This window comes from Elephantulus edwardii, unplaced genomic scaffold, assembly GCF_000299155.1.
Source record: "Elephantulus edwardii isolate Elephantulus edwardi_28Jun2011 unplaced genomic scaffold, EleEdw1.0 scaffold00005, whole genome shotgun sequence".
Lineage (NCBI taxonomy): Eukaryota > Metazoa > Chordata > Mammalia > Macroscelidea > Macroscelididae > Elephantulus > Elephantulus edwardii.
This window is the reverse complement of record NW_006399755.1, coordinates 8,639,159-8,658,648: the sequence shown is the minus strand read 5'-3', so window position 1 is coordinate 8,658,648 and position 19,490 is coordinate 8,639,159. Positions and strand designations below refer to the sequence as shown.

At 37.5% G+C, this 19,490-nt stretch overlaps 1 protein-coding gene across 2 annotated transcripts in view; it reads right to left on the bottom strand.

Annotated features, from left to right (window-relative positions):
- Positions 1 to 19,490, bottom strand: part of ZYG11B (zyg-11 family member B, cell cycle regulator) — a 139,963-nt gene that overhangs the window by 38,166 nt on the left and 82,307 nt on the right. The window contains exons 6-10 of one of the 2 annotated variants that reach the window (XM_006879688.1): positions 13,916 to 13,980; positions 11,367 to 11,466; positions 11,014 to 11,064; positions 899 to 1,060; positions 754 to 801 (exon numbers count right to left, since the gene is read on the bottom strand). In XM_006879688.1, the coding sequence (XP_006879750.1) occupies positions 754 to 801; positions 899 to 1,060; positions 11,014 to 11,064; positions 11,367 to 11,466; positions 13,916 to 13,980 (426 nt within the window). The remainder of the gene's footprint in view (positions 1 to 753; positions 802 to 898; positions 1,061 to 11,013; positions 11,065 to 11,366; positions 11,467 to 13,915; positions 13,981 to 19,490) is intronic. The other variant, XM_006879687.1, reaches the window with a different exon arrangement.

The window sequence follows — 19,490 nt, the reverse complement described above, 5'->3', positions numbered from 1 at the left end:
TAGTTAAATTTGTGTCTTTTAGGCTGCAACAGTTCCATGATACATCTTCAAGGATATGAACATGCACGGCTAAGCACAATTAATAACAGTGCATCTAAATTCCAAAATCAATCTCCACAATAAACTATGTGTTTCCTATTGCCAAAGGGGCCCTTTAGAATAGTGAGAGAAGATCTTCACCCTGAAACCTACAGCGTCCCTTTTCATCAGGGAGTAGCTAAGAGAATACACCATCCCCTTTTCCTTAAGAATCAGGGTGAAGTCTCTCTCAGCGAGGAGTCATAGGGAATGGCAAAGGATACACTGACAAAGGAGATTAATCAGAACTGGCTTTGAGAAGCACTGTGGCAATGGGACAATTAAAACAGATTTTCAAGGGGGGGAAAAAAAGAGGAACGAACTGTGGGGGATAGAGAAAAATAGTGCAACAATGAAAGAATGGAAATCCAAAATCTCTGTAAATGTTTATGAAAATTAATAAAATTTAATAAAAATAAAATTTAAAAAGTAAAAATTCCAATTTAAATCTGTGTACAACATAAAACAAAAAAAGTATATATATTTCCTTTTAATGTGACTAAAATATTAATAATATCTGCAAGTTTATAGACTGTATTTTTCACATAATAACTACATTTTATGTATTTTCCAATGTCATTTAACAGTTTGTTGTATCCTAGCAGCTACTTTCAGGGTATTTTCTCAGAAGATAATTACAGCTTGAAATTCTAGAGGAAAATGCTTCTATCTTACCAGAAGTCCTAGGACTTTCTGTTGAATGGATGATTCAGTAGGGAAGGACTGTAAAAAAGAAGAGAAATCTGTAAATACACAAAGAACCAAACATAATCAATCCATCACTAAGTGTCAAAATCATAGACTCAATTTCCATTCTAACCTCAAGGACTCTCATGAAGAGCTCTAACCCTTGGTTTTCAATAAAGTGTCTGCACGTGGTTGGGGACTCATCGGTGAGGTTCCAAAGCGCACTCAATGTAAACTTCAAAGTAGTGTCCACTGAATTTTGATTGGTTTTCTGCTTCACTATTTGAAGAAGTTGCTAAAAGAAAAAAAGTTCTCATTATTGAATTGTAATAACTGCAAGTCCCTAAGGGAATGGCTTACAGTATTTTCCTTAAAATAAGTACTTCAAAGGGATCTTTGGCTGAAACTATTTTAAACAGAAAAAAATATCTCAGAATCTTTACAAATAATTATCTTCTTATATTATGATTATATCTCCTTCTCTAGTCAACGCTAAATAACAGTTGAAAGCAAAATGTTAAAATATTAGGACAACTATCTTACACAATTGCATAAGCTTTGGATATACTTCATATCTTGGGATAAGGAAAGGTGGAAGAAAAAAGCATATGAAGCTAGTAATTATTAAGCATCAGCAAACTATATTCTATATTGTAGTATGCTGTTATTGTGTGCCGTCAGTCAGAACCGAGCCATAGTTACCCCTCCAGTGGGTTTTCAGAGCCAATTAAACACACAGGAAATTTTCCATCCTTCTCCCATGGAGCAGCTGGTGGATTTGAAACATGTGCATTTAGGACTGTAGTGTAGTTTCCTGCTACTAGGCCACAAGAGCTCCTATTTTATAGTACAGTTAATCCAAATAGGCAGGCATTAATGGAGTAGAAGAAATATGATCATAGCCCTCAAATCTATAAGAAACAGTATAAAGGGCAAGGCCTATTCCACCTAATCAAGTTTTCATTTTCTCTCATTGCTGTTGAGTTGGAACCAACTCAGCTGACTCTGCAGCAGATTTTCAGAGGCTGGAAAACTCATGGATGTAGACTGCCTAACTTTCTCTCAGAGAGCAATAGGTGAATCTGAACTGCCTGTCTTTGGGTTGGCAGCATAATTTCTGCCATTAGTGCACCAAAACTCCCTAAATTTTCCTTAAGAAATACAAAAAGGATAGTTTTGAAACTCTGTAAATTATTTCTACCATAGCTTTTCACTTTTATAGTTTTGAGGGTAAAAGAGACCTCTGCTGAATCAGTTATTTTTTTAAAATGAATATTATTATTAAAGGTACTACCTAATACAAGGGAAAAATGAAGAAAGAAAAATAATCTAAGTACAGTTAGGTAACTTAATGGGCTAATGGTTAAAGTATAGCATTAGAATCAGGCTGGTTATACAGAAATAGAATCTCTGTCCCTGACCAGCTGTGTAGCACTCTTTACCCCTTTCTGTAGCTTCTCAATTATACATTAAGAGTGATAATTAAAAGGTCAAAAATAAATGTTTGCTTTCACTACCACCATTATTGTTTTTGAGAACTAAGGTGCGTCTGATTCAGGCCATCATCTTTCTGACTACAGCTATGCATCTGAGAGCTGGACAATGAATAAGGATGACAGAAAAAGAACTGACACCTTTGAACTTTGCTGTTGGAGAAGAGCACGGAACATTCCATGGACGACCAAGAAAATGAATAGCTATGTCCTGGAGAGGATGCAACCAGAGTGCTCTTTGGAGGTAAGAATGATGAGGCTTTGCCTAATATACTTTGGGCATGTTGTTAGGAGGTTCTATTCCTTGGAGAGGGACATGATGTTGGGAAGGGTGGAGGGTCAGAGAAGGAGAGGAAGACCCTCAACCAGGTTGACTGACAAGGTGACTGCTGCAATGGGTTCTTGTGTTCCAGGAAATGTGAGAATGGAACGGACAGGACTGGTTTCAGATCTTTGGGTTACTATAAATTGTACTCAACTTGATGGCAACAACAACTGGTACCAGGGATGCTGACTGTGGATCTAAGTAAGATGAAATAATTGACTGTTTCAGTTCTTTATCCATCTATCATTATGTTGCCCATTAGCATTTCTAAATTTATAAATTGTTTGAAAACAGACTGTCACATCCCTCCCCATAGAATAGCCAGTGGGTATAAAGAATCAACATTTTAGTTAGAAATAGAATACTTTAACCACTTGCGATGTTGGCTGTTTTTAGCCTTTAGTTAGTCCTCATGGTATTCAGCTACCTTAACTACAGACACACAGTCTTGCAAATCAGCACCAGCTCTGGGACTAGGATCAGAGAAAGAGTGCTTTTCCACACTGAGCTGCAAGACTAGAGACGAGCAAGACTTATGGCAGCAAGGCTTGAGGGAGACTGGAGCAGACCCTTTAGTGAGACTTTGGTCATGGTTTTGGAGAAATTGTGACATTTCTGTGGACAAACTGTGACAAGGTGTGATCTGAGGTTTCTTGCCTGTGTTTCGGTCACAGTTAAAGGTTTTGCTGTTCCTGCTTGGAGGCAAACTGTGCTGGATATAACTGGTTACAACTACTCTGAGGCAATCTGTTCAATCCAGGTGCCGAGCAAATTATCTGAGAAGCAGGACTCTATGAAGAGGAGTGTGACATCAGGATTGGAGAGAGACTCATCAATAACCTGTGTTATGCAGATGATACAACCTTCCTTGCTTAAAGTGAAGAGGACTTGAAGCACTTGTTGCAGAAGATCAAGGAATGCAGCCTTCAGTATGGATTGCATCTCAATGCCAAGAAAACAAAGATTCTTACTATTGGACTGATAGGCAATATCATGATGGATGGAGAGGAGATTTAAACTGTCAACAGCTTCATCTTGCTTGGATCCACAATTAACACCCTTGGTACCAGCAGTCAGGAAATAATGTGCATTATCTTGCACTGGGAAAATCTGCAGTTAGGGACCTTTCCAAAATATTGGGGAGTAACAATGTCAGTTTGAGAACTTAGGTGTGTCTGATTCAGGCCATGGTCTTTCTAACTACTAGTCATGCATCTGAGACCTGGATAATGAAAAACGTTGACAGAAAAAGAAATGACACCTTTGAGCTGTGGTTTTGAAGAAGAGTACAAAACATATATGGACAGCCAAGAGAAGAAACACACATCTTGGAGAGGGTACAGCCAGAGTGTTCTCTGGAGGCAAGAATGAGATTTCACCTCACAGACTTTGGACATGTTGCTACGAGGAGCTGTTCTTTGGAGAAGGACATGATGCTGGGAAAGGTAGGGAGGTGATGAAAGAGAGGAAGACCCTCAACCAGGTAGACTGACACAGTGACTGCTGCAATGGGTTCTTGTGTATCAGGAAATGTGAGGATGGTGAAGGATAGAGCAGGGTTCAGGTCTTTTGTTCATAGGGTTGATATGAGTTGTATTCTCTTTGGCAGCACCTAACAACAACAACACCAAGAAGTATGAGGCAAACTTGGCTAGATGATTTGGAATTGACTGCTGAACTGAAACCAGAGCCTGGATTTACTGAGGAATTGTGCCTTGGAACCATTGGGCTAAAGCCTGGACTTATGAGAGGTACTTTGCCTCCCCCATTCAATTCTCTAATAAAACCCATTGTTGGTAAAATAACTATGAGTCAGCAATGAATAAACAAACCTCTTGTTGTTGGTGTAGCTCTAGCAGCAACATGGGGTTGGGCTAAAGGTTCTTTATTTGTTTTTTGCTGTTGGTACTGTGCTATTCTTACTCTCTAGAGCTTCTATTTCAGAGAAATGCTCATAGCCTTGTGCTCCAATGTCTCATTTTCTCCTCTTTAGATACCACTGTAACACCAGGAACAGTTTATTTTGTGCTAGTTACTTACTATCTATTCCTTCTATTATAATTTATTTTCCCCTTCTCATTTAACATTCAAGAATCTATAAAGTATTTTTTTAATCACCCCCTAAGAAAATTCTTAGACTTCTTCAAAACTGCATAGCTAATAATAGAACTGGAAATAACCCTCAATTTATCAGTTCCACTTTGAACCTATGGCTTGGTAGCATAACTTTCTATCCACTAGACCAACAAAGCTCTCTCTATGCTGCTGCTGCTGCTGCTGCTGCTGGTAATTGCCCTCGAGTGGCAGACAACTCGTAATGAATGACCCTATGAATGAAAGATCTGAACATTTGTATAACTTTCATAGTTTTTCCATGTTCATAAGTTTCTGGAGGCAAGCTATTTCCAAAGTGGATGCTACTCCTGCTTCCAAGCTTGTTTAAATCAGAAAGCTGAAGGGTGGACAGATAGAGTCCTGCTCTGTCCTGCCAATCTCACTGTCTTCGACACACCTTCCCCCATTTTCCTAGTCACTGAATCAATCCACCTCATAGAGGGTTTCCTCTTCTGCGCTGTCCCTCTACCCTCCCAAGCATGACGTTCTTCTCCAATGACTGGTCCCTCCTTGTAACATGTCCAAAGTATGTCAGACAAAGCTTCAGAATACTTGCCTCCAAGAAACAGCCTGATTTAACTCTCTCTAGGTTCAACCTGTTCATTTTCTTAGCAGTCCCTGGTATATTCAATACTCTCTTCCAAAACTACAGCTCAAAGGCATCAATACTCCTTCTATCCTCCCTAGTCATTGTCTAGCTCTCTGATGCATAGCAAGTAATTGCAAAGACCATGGCTTGTACGAGGTGCACCTTAGTCTCCAGAGCAACACCAATGCTCTTCAGTATTTTGGAGAGGTTCCTAACAGCAGACTTTCCCATCGTAATATATCTTTTAATTTCCTGGCTGCTGGTGCCAAGGGTGTTGACCGTGGAGCCAAGCAAACTAAAGCTGTGAACAATGAACAATCTCAATATCTTCACTATCCATCCTGATGCTACCAATTGGCCCAGTGGTGAGAATCTTTGTTTACTTGATATTAATTTACTTTTTTTTTAAAAAAAAATTTTAATGAAAAATTTATAAAGAACTTAGATTTCCATTCATTCATTCATTCATTGTTGCACATTTTCCTCCTGCTCCCCTCCCCACCGCCAATTCACTTTTTTCTTTGGAAAAAAAATTATTTCATTGTTATACAGAGCTGTCCCTCCCCACCCACCCCCATCCCCGGACCACTATGCAACTCTTATTCTGGGCTCTTGTCATGCCAATAATACCTAATCATATATTCCTTTTAAACAGTTCTCTCTCTTATCTGTTTCAATGCCATGTACATTATTTATCTCTTTTCTTAGTTTCTTCCCAGCCCCCATCTCAGTCCTATTCTATAACAGTGGCATTATGCAGTATTTGTCTTTTTGTGCCTGAGATATATTTCACTCAGCATAATGTCCTCCATTGTCACCAATTCTGTATAATATTTCATGAGTTCTTTGGTTTTCTATATTGCATAATATTCCATTGTGTGACCATACCACAGCTTCTATCCATTTGTTGGATTGTTTCCAACTCTTTGCTATTGTGAACAAAGCAGCAATAAAAATAGGTGTACATATATCTGCTTGGGTGGCAGTTAAGGTTTCTTTACGATAAATTCCCAGTAATGGAATTGCTGGGTCAAATGGTATTTCTATTTGCAACTTTTTAAGAAAGCACCATACTGCCTTCCACAGTGGTTGTACCATTTTACACTCCCACCAACAGTGAATAAAGGTTCCAGTTTCTCTACAACCTCACCAACATTTGTTGTTTGCTGTTCTGTTAAATTTTGCTATTCTTATTGGGGTGAGATGATATCTCATAGTTGTTTTGATTTGCATCTCTCTTAGAGCTAAGGATTTTGAACATTTCTTCATGTGTTTGTCTGCCATCTAATGTCTTCTTTGGTGAATATCTGCTCATATCCTGTGTCCATTTTGCAATTGGGTTGTGTACCTTTATCTTGTATAGTTATTCTTCTTAAAGATTCCCTTTCATCCCATTTTTTTTATTACTTAATATGTAAAATATATATCATGGAGAGCTCTTGTGGCCTAATGGTAAGAGGCTGGGATGCAATCCCGAAGGCATGCGTTTTAAATTCACTAGGTGCTCCACTGGAAAAGATTGACAATCTCCTCCCCTGTGATAAACTGCCTCAGAAAACCTTCTGGAGGGTCAGCTCCAACTTGATGATACACAACAACAATGAACAGATAGAAAACATAATTGAATTATATATTATATAGAATATATGATTTTAACTCTCAATTGCATTATAGGCAAGAAAAATAACATCAGTTCCTTATTTTCTTCTGACTACAATCTATGTCTAGAGTAGAAACTCGTATTTTCTTCATGAATCACAAAATTATAGAATTTTAGAGCCGTATGTGATCTTAAGCCTTATTTAGATCCTAATGGTTACAGTAACTTCTCTAACTTCAAAAACTGAGTTTAGAAGGTTAGATTATAGGTTATCTGACTCTTGGATCAGAGTTCTTTCTATTTTTGTGAAGGAATAAAAATGATCTGAATTAAGAGAAAGTGCAAACGAACTAAGTCCATACATGTTGTTGTTGTTGTGAGGTGCCGTGTAGTTGTTGATGATTTATAGTGACAATATGAACAAAAGACCTGAGCACTGTTCATAGACTTTCTGGAGGCAAGCCATTTCAGAAGTGGATGCCACTGCTGTTTCCAAGCTTGTTTTAATCGAGAAGCTCCACCAAACACAGTCCACCATGGGTAGCCATTATCACATTTGGCACATCAGTGTCACAGTGTTTAACACCACAGCAACCACAAGTTACCTCTATACAGCAATGAACAGACTGTATATAAGTAACATTTTAAAAACAATATCAAAGACAAACATGTTCGTTCTGGACAGAGTCAAGCCAGCCTGCTCCTTGTAAGCAAGGATTCTGAGGCTTCATCTGACATACTTGGGGCATGTTACAAGGAGGGACTGGTTCTTTGAGAGGGACGTTATGCTTGGGAGGGTGTAGGGATGGATAAAGAGAGGGAGATCATTGATACAGTGACTGGGTAATGAGGGTTGGTGTGTCACAGACAGTAAGGTTGGCACAAGATAGATAGAGCAGGTTTCCGGCTTGTTGTACACAGGGTTGCTATCGATCGCAAGCAACTCAATGGCACCATAACAACATCAAAGCCACCAAAATGTCAGGAAACACGTAACACTGGAAAACTTGTTTTGAATAGCCCTGTGTATTTTAGTGTCAGTGTCATTATCTTCGGTTCTTGAAATGGTTCTGTACTGACTAATTTGGGTTTTGGTACAATGATTCTGTATATTCTTTGCATCTTTTTGTCATGTTTCTTGCATCATTCAATATATTGCCTACTGAATCCTTTAGTATTCCAACTCTAAGCTGCAATCTGTTCTTCATCTTGAGAAATGCCTAGTATGTTGTTCTTTTTTGGTTTTCTAAGTCCAGTTCTTTGTACATTTCATTATAATACTCTGCTGTCTTCTCAAAATGCCCTTTGAAATCTTTTTTCATATCTCTTCAGGATTTCTTCTCTTTGCCTTGGATTCTTTATGCTCTACTCTAAGTTTTAGAGTATTTTCTAACATCTATTTTGGTCTTTTTGTGTGATCCTATCTTTGTAATAATGATCTTTTGCTTTCTTGGTGGATGATATTACCCTCACACCTCATTTAGTCTTCAGTCATTTTATTGTCAGGTGCCATCGAGTTGAGTAAGACTCACCGTGACAGTATGAATGACCCTGTCCTATCTTGTGCTCTCCTCACAATCTGACACACTCAAGCTTATTGCTGAAGACACTTGTTGAAGGTCTTCCTCTCCTTGCCATCCCTCCACCTTTCCAAGCATGATGTTCTTCTCCAAAGAATAACTTCTCCTAGGAAAGCACGTGAGATGAAGTTTAATCACCTTTGACTCCAAGGAGCGCTCTGGCGGCACCCTCTTCAAAACTTACCTGTTTGTTCTTTTGGCAGTCTATTCAGTACTTTTTTCCAATACCACAGTTCAAAGGGATCAACTGTTTTTCTGTCATCTTTATTCATCTTGCAGCTCCCAGATTCGTAAGTGACGGAAAAGACCATGGCCTGAATCAGGTGCACTTTAGTACTCAAATTGACATCATTGCCCCTCAATAATATGGAGAGGTCCTTAACAATATACTTTACGAGTACAATACGTCTCATCTCCTGACTGCTAATAACAAGTTGTGGACTACAAGTACCATTTGTAGATCCAAGTAAGAGGAAGTCATTCACAGTTTCCATCTTGTCTCTCTCTCTATAATGATGTTGCCTTTTGGTCCAATGGCTAAGATTTTTGTTTTCTTGTTGAGTTGCAATCTGTATTGAAGGCTTCAGTGTTTAACCTTTTGCAGCCAACTGTTTCAAGTTCTCCTCATTATCAGCAAGTACTTTTCAGAAGCTTTGGCCATCAGTGTTCAATTAAAGGAGTTCTACTATCAACCCAAAGGCAGGTGGTTCGAACCTAGTAACTGCTCCACAGAAGAAAGAAATCTGTATGCTTACCGCCATTGAAAACCTAGTTGGGAGTCAGCTGTGAGTTGGTTCTAACTTAAATGCAATGAGTGAATTTTGTGACTTTTGAGATTGCATTTTAATTTAATTAGGATAGACTCAAGGTTGTATTTTCCTTCTAGTGAAATACCTTTCATTTAAACTTATACATGAGTAATTGATAATTGTTCCTGTCAGCTCTCAGCTTGGTGTTGACTCCTTACATTGGGCTTCTCCACTGATGCTTTCCATAGATGTAATCAATCTGGTTCCTTTGCAGTTCAACAGGCGAGATCTATGTAGGTATAGCTGCCATTTGTTTTTTAAAATAAGTATTTGCAAGGAATAAAATAATTAATTGCACAAAATTCTATCATGTGCTCTCTAGCCTCTCTGTGACCAAAGCCGTATCAGTCGTCCTTTGTTTTTAACTTTTTTATTTCAGTAACCAATTATTATTAATGCATTTTGATTGCACATTTGATAAATTTTAGACTGCGTAGAAATCCTCAATTTCTTCATCTCTGGATTTAGGGATTAGTGTGTATGTATGTGTTAACAGATCTTCTTGGTATGTGTAAAGATGGTATCATATCTACTCCTAGCATTGTACTTCACGATGGATCTTGAGATTTTTTTTTTTAATTTATTATTCATTTCAATGAAAATTTACAGAGACTTTGGATTTCCATTCATTTATTGTTGCACTTTTCCCCCCTCCCAATCCTGCCCCCTAGTACACTACCCTCTTGGAAAAGTAAAAGAAAAATTCTTTCATTGTTTTACAATTCATCCCCCCAGGTCCACTCCACTATGCAGCCTTTGCTCTCGACTCCTGTGGTGACAAAAATACTTAATCACATATCCCTTTTAAACAGTTTTCTCCCTCATCTCTTTCAATGCAGTATATATTATTTATCCCTCTTTTCCAGTCTCTCCCCAACCCCAGCGTCAGTCCTGTTTTACAACAGTGGAACCATGCAGTATTTGTCCTTTTGTGACTGAGATACTTCACTCAGCATAATGTCCTCCAGGGTCACCTATTTTGAATAACATTACATGAGTTCCTTGGTTTTCAATGCAGCACAGTATTCCAATGTGTGAATATACCACAGCTTCTCTATCCATTTGTTTGTTGATGGGCAGTTAGGTTGTTTCCAACTCCTTGTTACTGTGAACAAAGCCGTGATAAACATGGGTATGCATGAAATATTTTTTTAATTATGAACACACCATCCCTCTTCAATTTGTTATTCCTAGCATAAAAGATAACTGTCTGATTCAAAACGGCCAATACCAGTCCATTTCAGCTCTCTAATGCCTAAGAAGTAGATCTTTATGCATTCCATTTCATCTTTGACAATTTCCAATTTTCCTAGGATTCAGACATTGTGCATTCCATGTTCTAATTACTAATGGGTGTTTGCAGCTGTCACTCTTCACTTTTTTAGTACATTCCAACTTGATGTGCTCATTTTCCTGCACTATATCCAGCCATATTCCTGTTATTCTTAGGGTTTTTGAAGGCTCACATACTTTGTGTTACAGACTTTCAGCATGTTGTTAAGAGAGGTCAAGTACTTGGAAAAAAGACATCATGCTGGGAAAGACAGAGGGTCAGCAAAAGAGAGGATGGACTGATCCAGTGACTTTAACAATGGGTTTGAACATAGTGGAGATTGTGGGGATGGTGCAGAATAGGGCAAGGTCCAATTTGTTGCTCACAGGACAACTATGAGTTGTAGTTGATTTAATGGCTCCTAATAGCAAATAGCCTGCACAGTAAAAAATCTTAAGACTTACCCTGACAATGAAGAGTTCAGCACCAAGCTGTGCGGTCTGCTCTGTAGAAAGCTACAAACAAGCAGAAGAAAAAGTAAATGTGTGTCTAAGAGTTCATTTATTGCAACAGATACCAAGGTCAGACTAAAATCTCTGAGCATCAAAAAAAATAAAAATTAAAAAAAAAATAAAAAAATAAAAAAACAAAACAAAACAAAACAAAAAACCTCTGAGCATCCTGGAATACTGCCACAGTGAACAAGAAGGCTGACAGAGAGGCTTACTAATCTCCCTGGTATAGAGACTTTGGAGAAATGATAATTGTAATGAGAAACAGCTGCCTAGAAAGAACTATCTAGCAAGGGTTTAGGTACCTTGGCAGCCAAAATGGAAATGATAGCAACGGCCATCCTTTGCATATTTTGATCCTCATGGTTGCAGAGCCACTGCATGACAAGCTTGGCTGCTTCAAACCTGAAAGCACACAAAGGGTTTCACAGATGAATTCTGGAGGCTCTGAATGCAGTTTCAGAGCTCTAGCTAGGAAACAGTGCTACAATTTAGAAGAAAACCGAAAAGGAAATGGAAAATTCTTCTGACCTGATAAAGGAATAACAATTGCATGACATTTTAGTGATAATGTTTTCTTATTCATTTTGACAGCACTTTGTAAAGAGTTTGGAAACCAGTTAAAACTATTTGTTATTTCATATTCCAAATTTACTAGACTTATTGAGCGTAAAAATGCATAAGATTATTATAGAGGTACTCTTTCTAAACTTTGAAGTGAACCACTCTCAGAGGTTGTCTTCAATACTGGCTCATAAAATAAACACTATCAATAGTGAGTATGTTGCTAAGTCCTATTGAGTCAGAACCAACTCATAGCTGACCCTCCAGTGGGTTTCCAGAGGCAGTAAACTGGAATGTGACTGCCAATCTTTCTCTTGCCAGCTGGAGGATTCAAACTGCTTCCCTTTGGGTTGCCAGTTAGACCATTAGACCCCAGAGAATAGTGCTCCTTAAAAAAAAATTATCTGTAGAAGATGAAATGAACAACCTGTATTCTAAAACAAAGATAAGGCAGTCAGGAGGAAAAAGATAGGGAGGAAAGGACACTAGATTCTAGAAATGGAATAAACAAAGCAGAAACAAATGAGAATGTTGACACGATGTCAAAACTGTAAAACAATGTTACTGAACAACACATAAAAATTTTTTCATTGGGAATCTAAACTTTCACTAAAAACTCAGATTTTTTTTTTTAAAAAAGATGGACCTTATCAAGTTTCCAAATAATAAACATCTTAGAAAATAGAGACCTCTTATACTTAATTGAATCAAGTTTTATGGTCTCCCTTAAGCTTTTTTTAAAAAAAGTTTCTTCCCTAAGACAGTATAAATAAGAACGTATTTACTCCTAACTTATCACTAGGGAATTCCGTCAGCTAAGCCGTAAGGAATGGTGTTGTCAACCCAAAAGTACAGGGTTTGAATCCCACTCTGTGGGAGAAGGATGGGCAGTCTCTTCCTGAGTGATTCACTGTCCCTGAAAAGCTGGAGGGTCAGCTTTAGGTCAGTATCTAGGTCCCAAAGACAAGATTAGAATCTAAAGATCAAGTCATCATGCTGAAATTGGCATTACGTGAAAATTCAGTCACTAAATGCTTCTTGGCTGCAGGAGCCATTCAGGAGGTGGTCTCATTGTGCTGCTCCTTCCCCTGCAGCTTGTTTGCCTCTCTGCTCAGTGGCTTGGGAGTTGGTGAGGCAGTTGGTTTGTGCCACTTCACACCAAAGACAGAACTTCCTGGGTCAGGATTTACAGCCAGGAGGAAATCCTCTCCACCATGACCTGCTGTCTTTCCACCTGCTACCCATCAGCCCTAGGCCTTCAGGTACCCAGACAGTAGATCTCAAGTGTCTTATCTGTGTCCTTCTGCTATCTTCTCACAGACTCTAGCAGTGGCTCTAATCAGAAAGGAGGGCAATGACTAACTTGTGGTTCTTTTCTTCTTAACTCTCTTTCAATATATTCACAATTAAGACTAAGGAGAGGATTAAGATGGGAGGGTTCAAGGACTTGGGTTCAAGAAGGTGATCTTTCACTCGACACCCATTCAGGATTTAAGCAGATAAGATTGTTTTATTTATGTAAACACCAAATTTCAGAAAATAATATAGATGGTAAGTGAGGAGAAAGTGTAACAATAAGAGACATACAATAATAATTTTAATAAAACCAACATCGAACCTAGAACTCAACTAGTTAAAAAACCATGGGCAAAACAACAGAATACATCAAAAATTACCAAAAAAGTTACATAAAAAAATAGATCAGAATATGAAAAAAATGAAACAAAATAACCCTTGTTATTTTTAAAACAGAGGTAGCTTATATGAAGTGGACAAAAAAGGACTAAGAAGTAAAGACTAATCTAATTAATCTGACTAAATCTGTCAAACTACTCATTAACATCAAAATAATAATTTCCATATGTTATTGTTGAGTACCATCGAGTCAGGAACAACCCATCGTTTTTAGAAGAGGTAAATTGCACAGGAGGAGGAGAATGCCCATCTTTCTCTCACAGAGCAAGCAGCTGGCAGATTCAACTATGTGTCTTTGGATTGGGAACACAACTCCCTATTACTAGGCCAATAAAGCTCATATAGCCCTCAGTATTATGTAGCTATAAACAGTATAAATTCTTAAGCAAAGATCTATGAAAACAGGGGCTAATATGCTAGCCTGAATGGTAAAGCACTAAATTAGAGATACAGCTCTAGCATTCCGAAAGGTAACGCACAATCCTATCTATTCAATTAATCTTACCTCAGGGCTAACTAAACTGCTAAGAAATAACTGAAGAAAAATTTTGAAAATTCATCTTGCTCCATTTTAAATTTTAAGTTTATCACCTGCCTGTTAAATGGGACATCTTGAAGAATCCGGTCACTGCAAAGTGAAAGGAGGCAATTCTTCTGTAACTAAAAAAAAAAATCAAAGAGGAAAAAAAAATTAAATAAAACAACACTTTATTGTTATTTTTAAAAGAGCTAGCATCTATGAAGTGGGGAAAAGGATGTAAGAAAGAGTAATCTAGTAAGACACCGATAACGTCTTATAACCTTTATTCAGCTCACTTACAAAGGCCAGCTTACACTGGAGCCACCTAAGTTTACCTGCACATATTCTTTTCCTGTCTTTTTCTATTAGCTAAGAAACTTCACAGAAAATTCCTGCTAATCTCCTTCACTCCTGGTGGCCAGTCTTGTCTTTTGTGGAAAATGAGAGAATGGTAAAAGCAATGGTTGAAAATTATGACTGATAATATACAAAACTCAAACTTAATTACCATCAAGTCAAAACCAACTAATAGCTGACCCTCCAAATGGGTTTTAGGAGGCTGCAAATCTCACAGGAGTTCTCTTTCTCTTGCAGAGCTGCTGGTGGGTCTAAACAGTATCAAATTTGCCATCTTTGGGTGAGCAGTTCAATTCCCTACAAACTATGCCAGCAGAACTAAGGAATATAAAAACTTAAGCCTCTCTACTTCAACAGTAGCTTGGTTGTAGACTAGAGAAACGGGACGAGTGTTCTACAAATTGTCTTCTAAATAGAGTGACTCACAGACTTGATTCTAACTTTTTAAAATTTTATTTAAATTTACTATTAGTTTCAGTAAAAATTTCCATTCATTCATTGTTGCACTTTTCTCCCCTCCCAACCCTACCCCCTCGTACACTACCCTCTTGGAAATGTAAAAGACAAATTCTTTCATTGTTTTACAAACCCTCCCCCAGGTTCACTCCACCATGTAGCCATTGCTCTAGAATCCTGTCATGACAAATATACCTAATCACATATCCCTTTTAAACAGTTTTCTCCATCATCTCTTTCAATGCAGTATACATTATTGAACCCATCTTTCTCAGTCTCTCCCCAACCTCGAGGTCAGTCCTCTTTTACAATAGTGGCACCATGCAGTATTTGTCCTTTTGTGACTGAGATGCTTCACTCAGCATAATGTCCTCCAGGGCCACCCATTTTGGATAATATTGCATGAGTTCCTTGTTTTTCAATGGAGCATAGTATTCCATTGTGTGAATATACCACAGCTTCTCTATCCATTCGTTTGTTGATGTGCACTTAGGTTGTTTCCAACTCCTTGCTATTGTGAACAAAGCCGCAATAAACATGTGTATGCATATATCTGCTTGGATGTCAGTGATACTAACTTTTTTAAACAGTAAATACAATTAAATAAAAATGAATGAAGGGAAAACATTCATCAACATAATGAAGGTATGCCATAATAACAGAATGGAAAATGGCATTAGTCTCAGGAAACAAAATTAAAACTTTTGAAGTGTTGTTGCTGTTAGGCGCCATCAAGTTGAGTATGACCCTTCACAACCCTCTGAACAACAGATCTAAACTCTGTCCTATCCTGTGCTATACGTATACTTCCTGACACATTAGAGCCTACTGCAGCAGTCACGTCAATACACCAGAGGATCTTCCTTCTCGTCGCAAAAACCACTACCTTTCTGAGCATCACATCACCTTTCCTCTTATTAACATGCCTGAAGTTTGTGAGGCCAAGTCCCATCATCCTTGTCTCTAAAGAACACTATGGCTGCATCTTCTCCAAAGCCTATTTGTTTGTTCTTATGGCAGTCCATGGGATGTTTAGTACTCTTCTCCAACACTACAGCTCAAAGGCATCAATTATTCTTCTGTCATCCTTATTCACTGTCTAGCTCTCAGATGCCTAGTAAGTGATTAGAAAGACCATGACCTGAAATGGACACCTCACAGTCCTCAAACTGCCATCAATAATCCTCAATAATTTGGAGAGATCCCTAACTGCAGACTTTCCCAGTAAAATACATCTCCTAATTTACTGACTGATGGTACTAAGGGTGTTAATTGTGGATCCAAGTAAGATGAAGTTGCGGACAGTGTCTATCTTTTCTCCATCTATAATGATGCTTCCTAGCAGTCCAATGGTTAAGAATCTTTGTTTCCTTGACATCAAGATGCATTCCGTACCGAAGGCTGTATTCTTTGATCTTCTGCAACAAGTGCTTCAAGTTTTCCTCACTTTCAGCAAGCACAGTTGTGTCATCTACATAACACAGGTTACTGATGAGTTTCCTCCCAATTCTGATGCCACATTCCTCTTCAGGGTCCAGCTTCTCGAACAAGTTGCTCAGAATACAGATTGAATAGCTTTGGAAGAATACAACCCTGACACACTCCCTTCTTAATTTTAAACCATGCAGTGTTCCCTTGCTGTTCCCACAACAGTGTACTGGCCTTGATTAAGTGCTCTGGGATTTCCATTCTTTTCAATGTTAGCAATAACTTGTTAGGATCCACACAGTCAAATGCCTTTGCATAGTCAATAAAGCACAAACAGATTCTTCTGGTATTCTTTACTTTCAGCCAGGATCCATCTGACATCAGCAATGATATCCCTGGTGCCAGGGCGTCTAAATCTTGCTTGAACTTCTGGCCATTCCCTATCTATGTACTGTTCCAGGCATTGTTTTAATGATCTTCAGCGGTATTTTGCTTGCATGTGACATTAATAATATTGTTCCATAGTATCCACACTCAGTTGGATCATCTTTCTTGAGAATGAAAACAAATGAGGACCTCTTGTAATCCATTGGCCAGATAGCTGTCCTCCAAATTTCCTGGCATAGACTGGTAAGTGCATCCAAGGCTGTATCTGTTAATTGAAACAAGTCAGTTTTGATTCCTGGGGCCTTATATTTTGCCAATTCCTTCAATGCAGTTTCCATCTCCTCCTTTATCACAACTGGCTCTTGCTCATACAGTACTTCCTGAAATTTTTCAGAGCCTTTGTGATTTAAGAATAAGCCTACCTAAGAGCCTCTCGCTTGAAGCAGTTGGATTCTGGAAGGTAGGTAGTTTTGATTTCATTAACAAACAGATGTAAGCTGTTTGGTTGTTCTGATTTAATTAACAATAAGTTGTGGGCTAGAAACATCTTGTTTTTGATAAGGTGTGGGTGGAAATAAAATTCATAATACATATTACTAATTTTTTAAGCCTGGATAAGTGATCTTATAAAACTTTGTATATAGTTGAAAAAAGAAAATTCATTTTACAGAATTTGGTCAGAGAACAAAATCAAAATTCAGATTAATGGGACATCCTACTGGTAAGAAGTTGTACTGTTAACTCAAAGGCACATGGTTTGAACCCACCAGTTGCTCCAAGAAAGAAAGTTGAGCAATCTCTTCCCATGTAATTTAGAGCCTCCAAAACCCTCTGGAGGATCAAATATGAGTTGATTCCAACTCAAGGGTATATAATAACAGTATCAGTAATAAGAGCACAACTAGTCAAGGAGTTAAGAAAAACAAAACACCAATATCCTATTTGTTTTATCAAAGATACATAGAGATTATATAACAAAAAGAATGGTAGATACATATTTAATGAAGGTGGCTTTTCTTTACGTTTGGTATTCAGTAGAGGTAATCAAGGCGATGAGCTGGATTCTATGCTAGGGGATCCATCTACCTTCTCAGCAATCGGAAGAGTCATCTACAAAACGTAAAAAAAGTAGCTTTCTCTCTACTCCATTATCCAAGCAGACACATTAATTTGTACAAGATTAATGGATATAAGCAAGATAATAAAGCCATTTCTATTATCCCTCTTTGGAAAGTCAAAGTCCTAAACCCCGGGGTTTTTTTTACAACACAGCTTAAGGTACATTATACTCTATAATAAATTTCCTCCTAATTTTTTAAATGACTTTTCAATGCTCCAAATAGTACCTATTTCTATTTTGGTATTTGCCACATTAGACTGCATTATGTACTCCCATGTCTGAATTCACAGACCTTAATGCAGGTACGCATAGCTTGAATTAACTAAGGAGTTGCTAAGTTTAACTAGCTAAAACAGGAATAGAAGATAAGTTTTTTCTCCCATTTAGATTTACAGTCTTGGAAACTCACTGGAGGGTTGCTATGGGTCAGAAACAGCAGTGAGTTTGAGGAGTTGTTTTTTTTAAAAAAACCACCATAGCTAGTTACTAGAACATGCAAGAGTATAAGGAGTAAGAATACAATGAGACCAATAGTGATATAAAACACAATGAAGTGGAATGATAGTATAAAACACAATGTGAATGAAGAACAGTGTGCAATACAATAGATAGGAACTTTGTAAGCAAACCAATTAAAAAATAATTTTTATTTATTTATTTTATGTGTGTACCGTCAAATTGGATCTGACTGGTCCAGGAGGCGATTGTTCCTCCTTCTTCAGCAGAGCATCTGGTGGATTTGAACCGTGCACCTCTGGGATTGCAATGCAGTTTCCTACCACTAGGCCACCAGAGCTCACCAAAAAATAATTTTTTTAAAAAAAGAATACAATGAATATTTGTGTACTTATCATCTAGTTTATTTGTAGAGGTGGGATGCATAAATAACACACTGCACTTGCCCTTCTCATTTCTTACTATTTCCTCTCCTCAGAAATGCCATTAGCAGGATTTATATTTAATTTAGAAGTCTGGGGTTTTCTACGTTATTTTAGCGTATTTTTGCATCCCTTAAGTAGCATACACATAGATAGATTTACAAGTTTTTGAACTTTTAAGTGGATAGAATTACTTGCATATGCTTTTCTGAATTTTATAATCCTAAACTTATAGAGTTCAACCTAAATTTAGTCTGGAATTACAGATCAATCATCATTCATTCCTTTTAAATATCCTAGGACATCTGGTTGGTTCCAATTTGTTGTCATTACAAACAGTGTTATTACAAGTATTCTTTTTTTATTAAATAAAAACAGGAACAAAGCTAAACAAGAACTTTATTAAGATAAATAATTCACATATACAATTTGCTTTTTTATGTGTATAAGTTAATGACTTAGAAAAGTGTAACCATTACAATTTCAGAATATTTATTATCCTAAAAATAACCCATCTCAATTACTACTCATCACCTAGCCCTCCTTGTATTGGGTCCTAATCGGATTTATATGTACTTTCTTTCAGCTTTCCTGGATCAATTTTGTAAAAAATTTGACAATATTATTCAATGTTCTAATAACCAGTTCTTGGCAAAGCTGATCTCCAATTCAATAGCATGTTTGCTTTCTACTTATTGTTTTTTATTTTAAACTTTATTATTGCCATCCTTCCTCACAGTTTTTTAATTGTACAGAATGAACAATATTCTTACAATAAGAAGTACACTTTTGAGGAAAAAGAATGTCATAGTTGTCATAGATCTATCAGATTCCACACTTAAAGTGAGTTACAAGTTTTGTTTTCAATCCACCTGACTTTCAAATAATGTAAAATAAAAAGTCTAAAGTTCTTCATCTAACTTAGCAACTGTCTTAACAAGTGAAAATGTCCTCAATGATACATTACATTCAACATACTAGATTTCATTTTCATTTGTTTTGAACTTTTGGGGTTGTTGTTGTT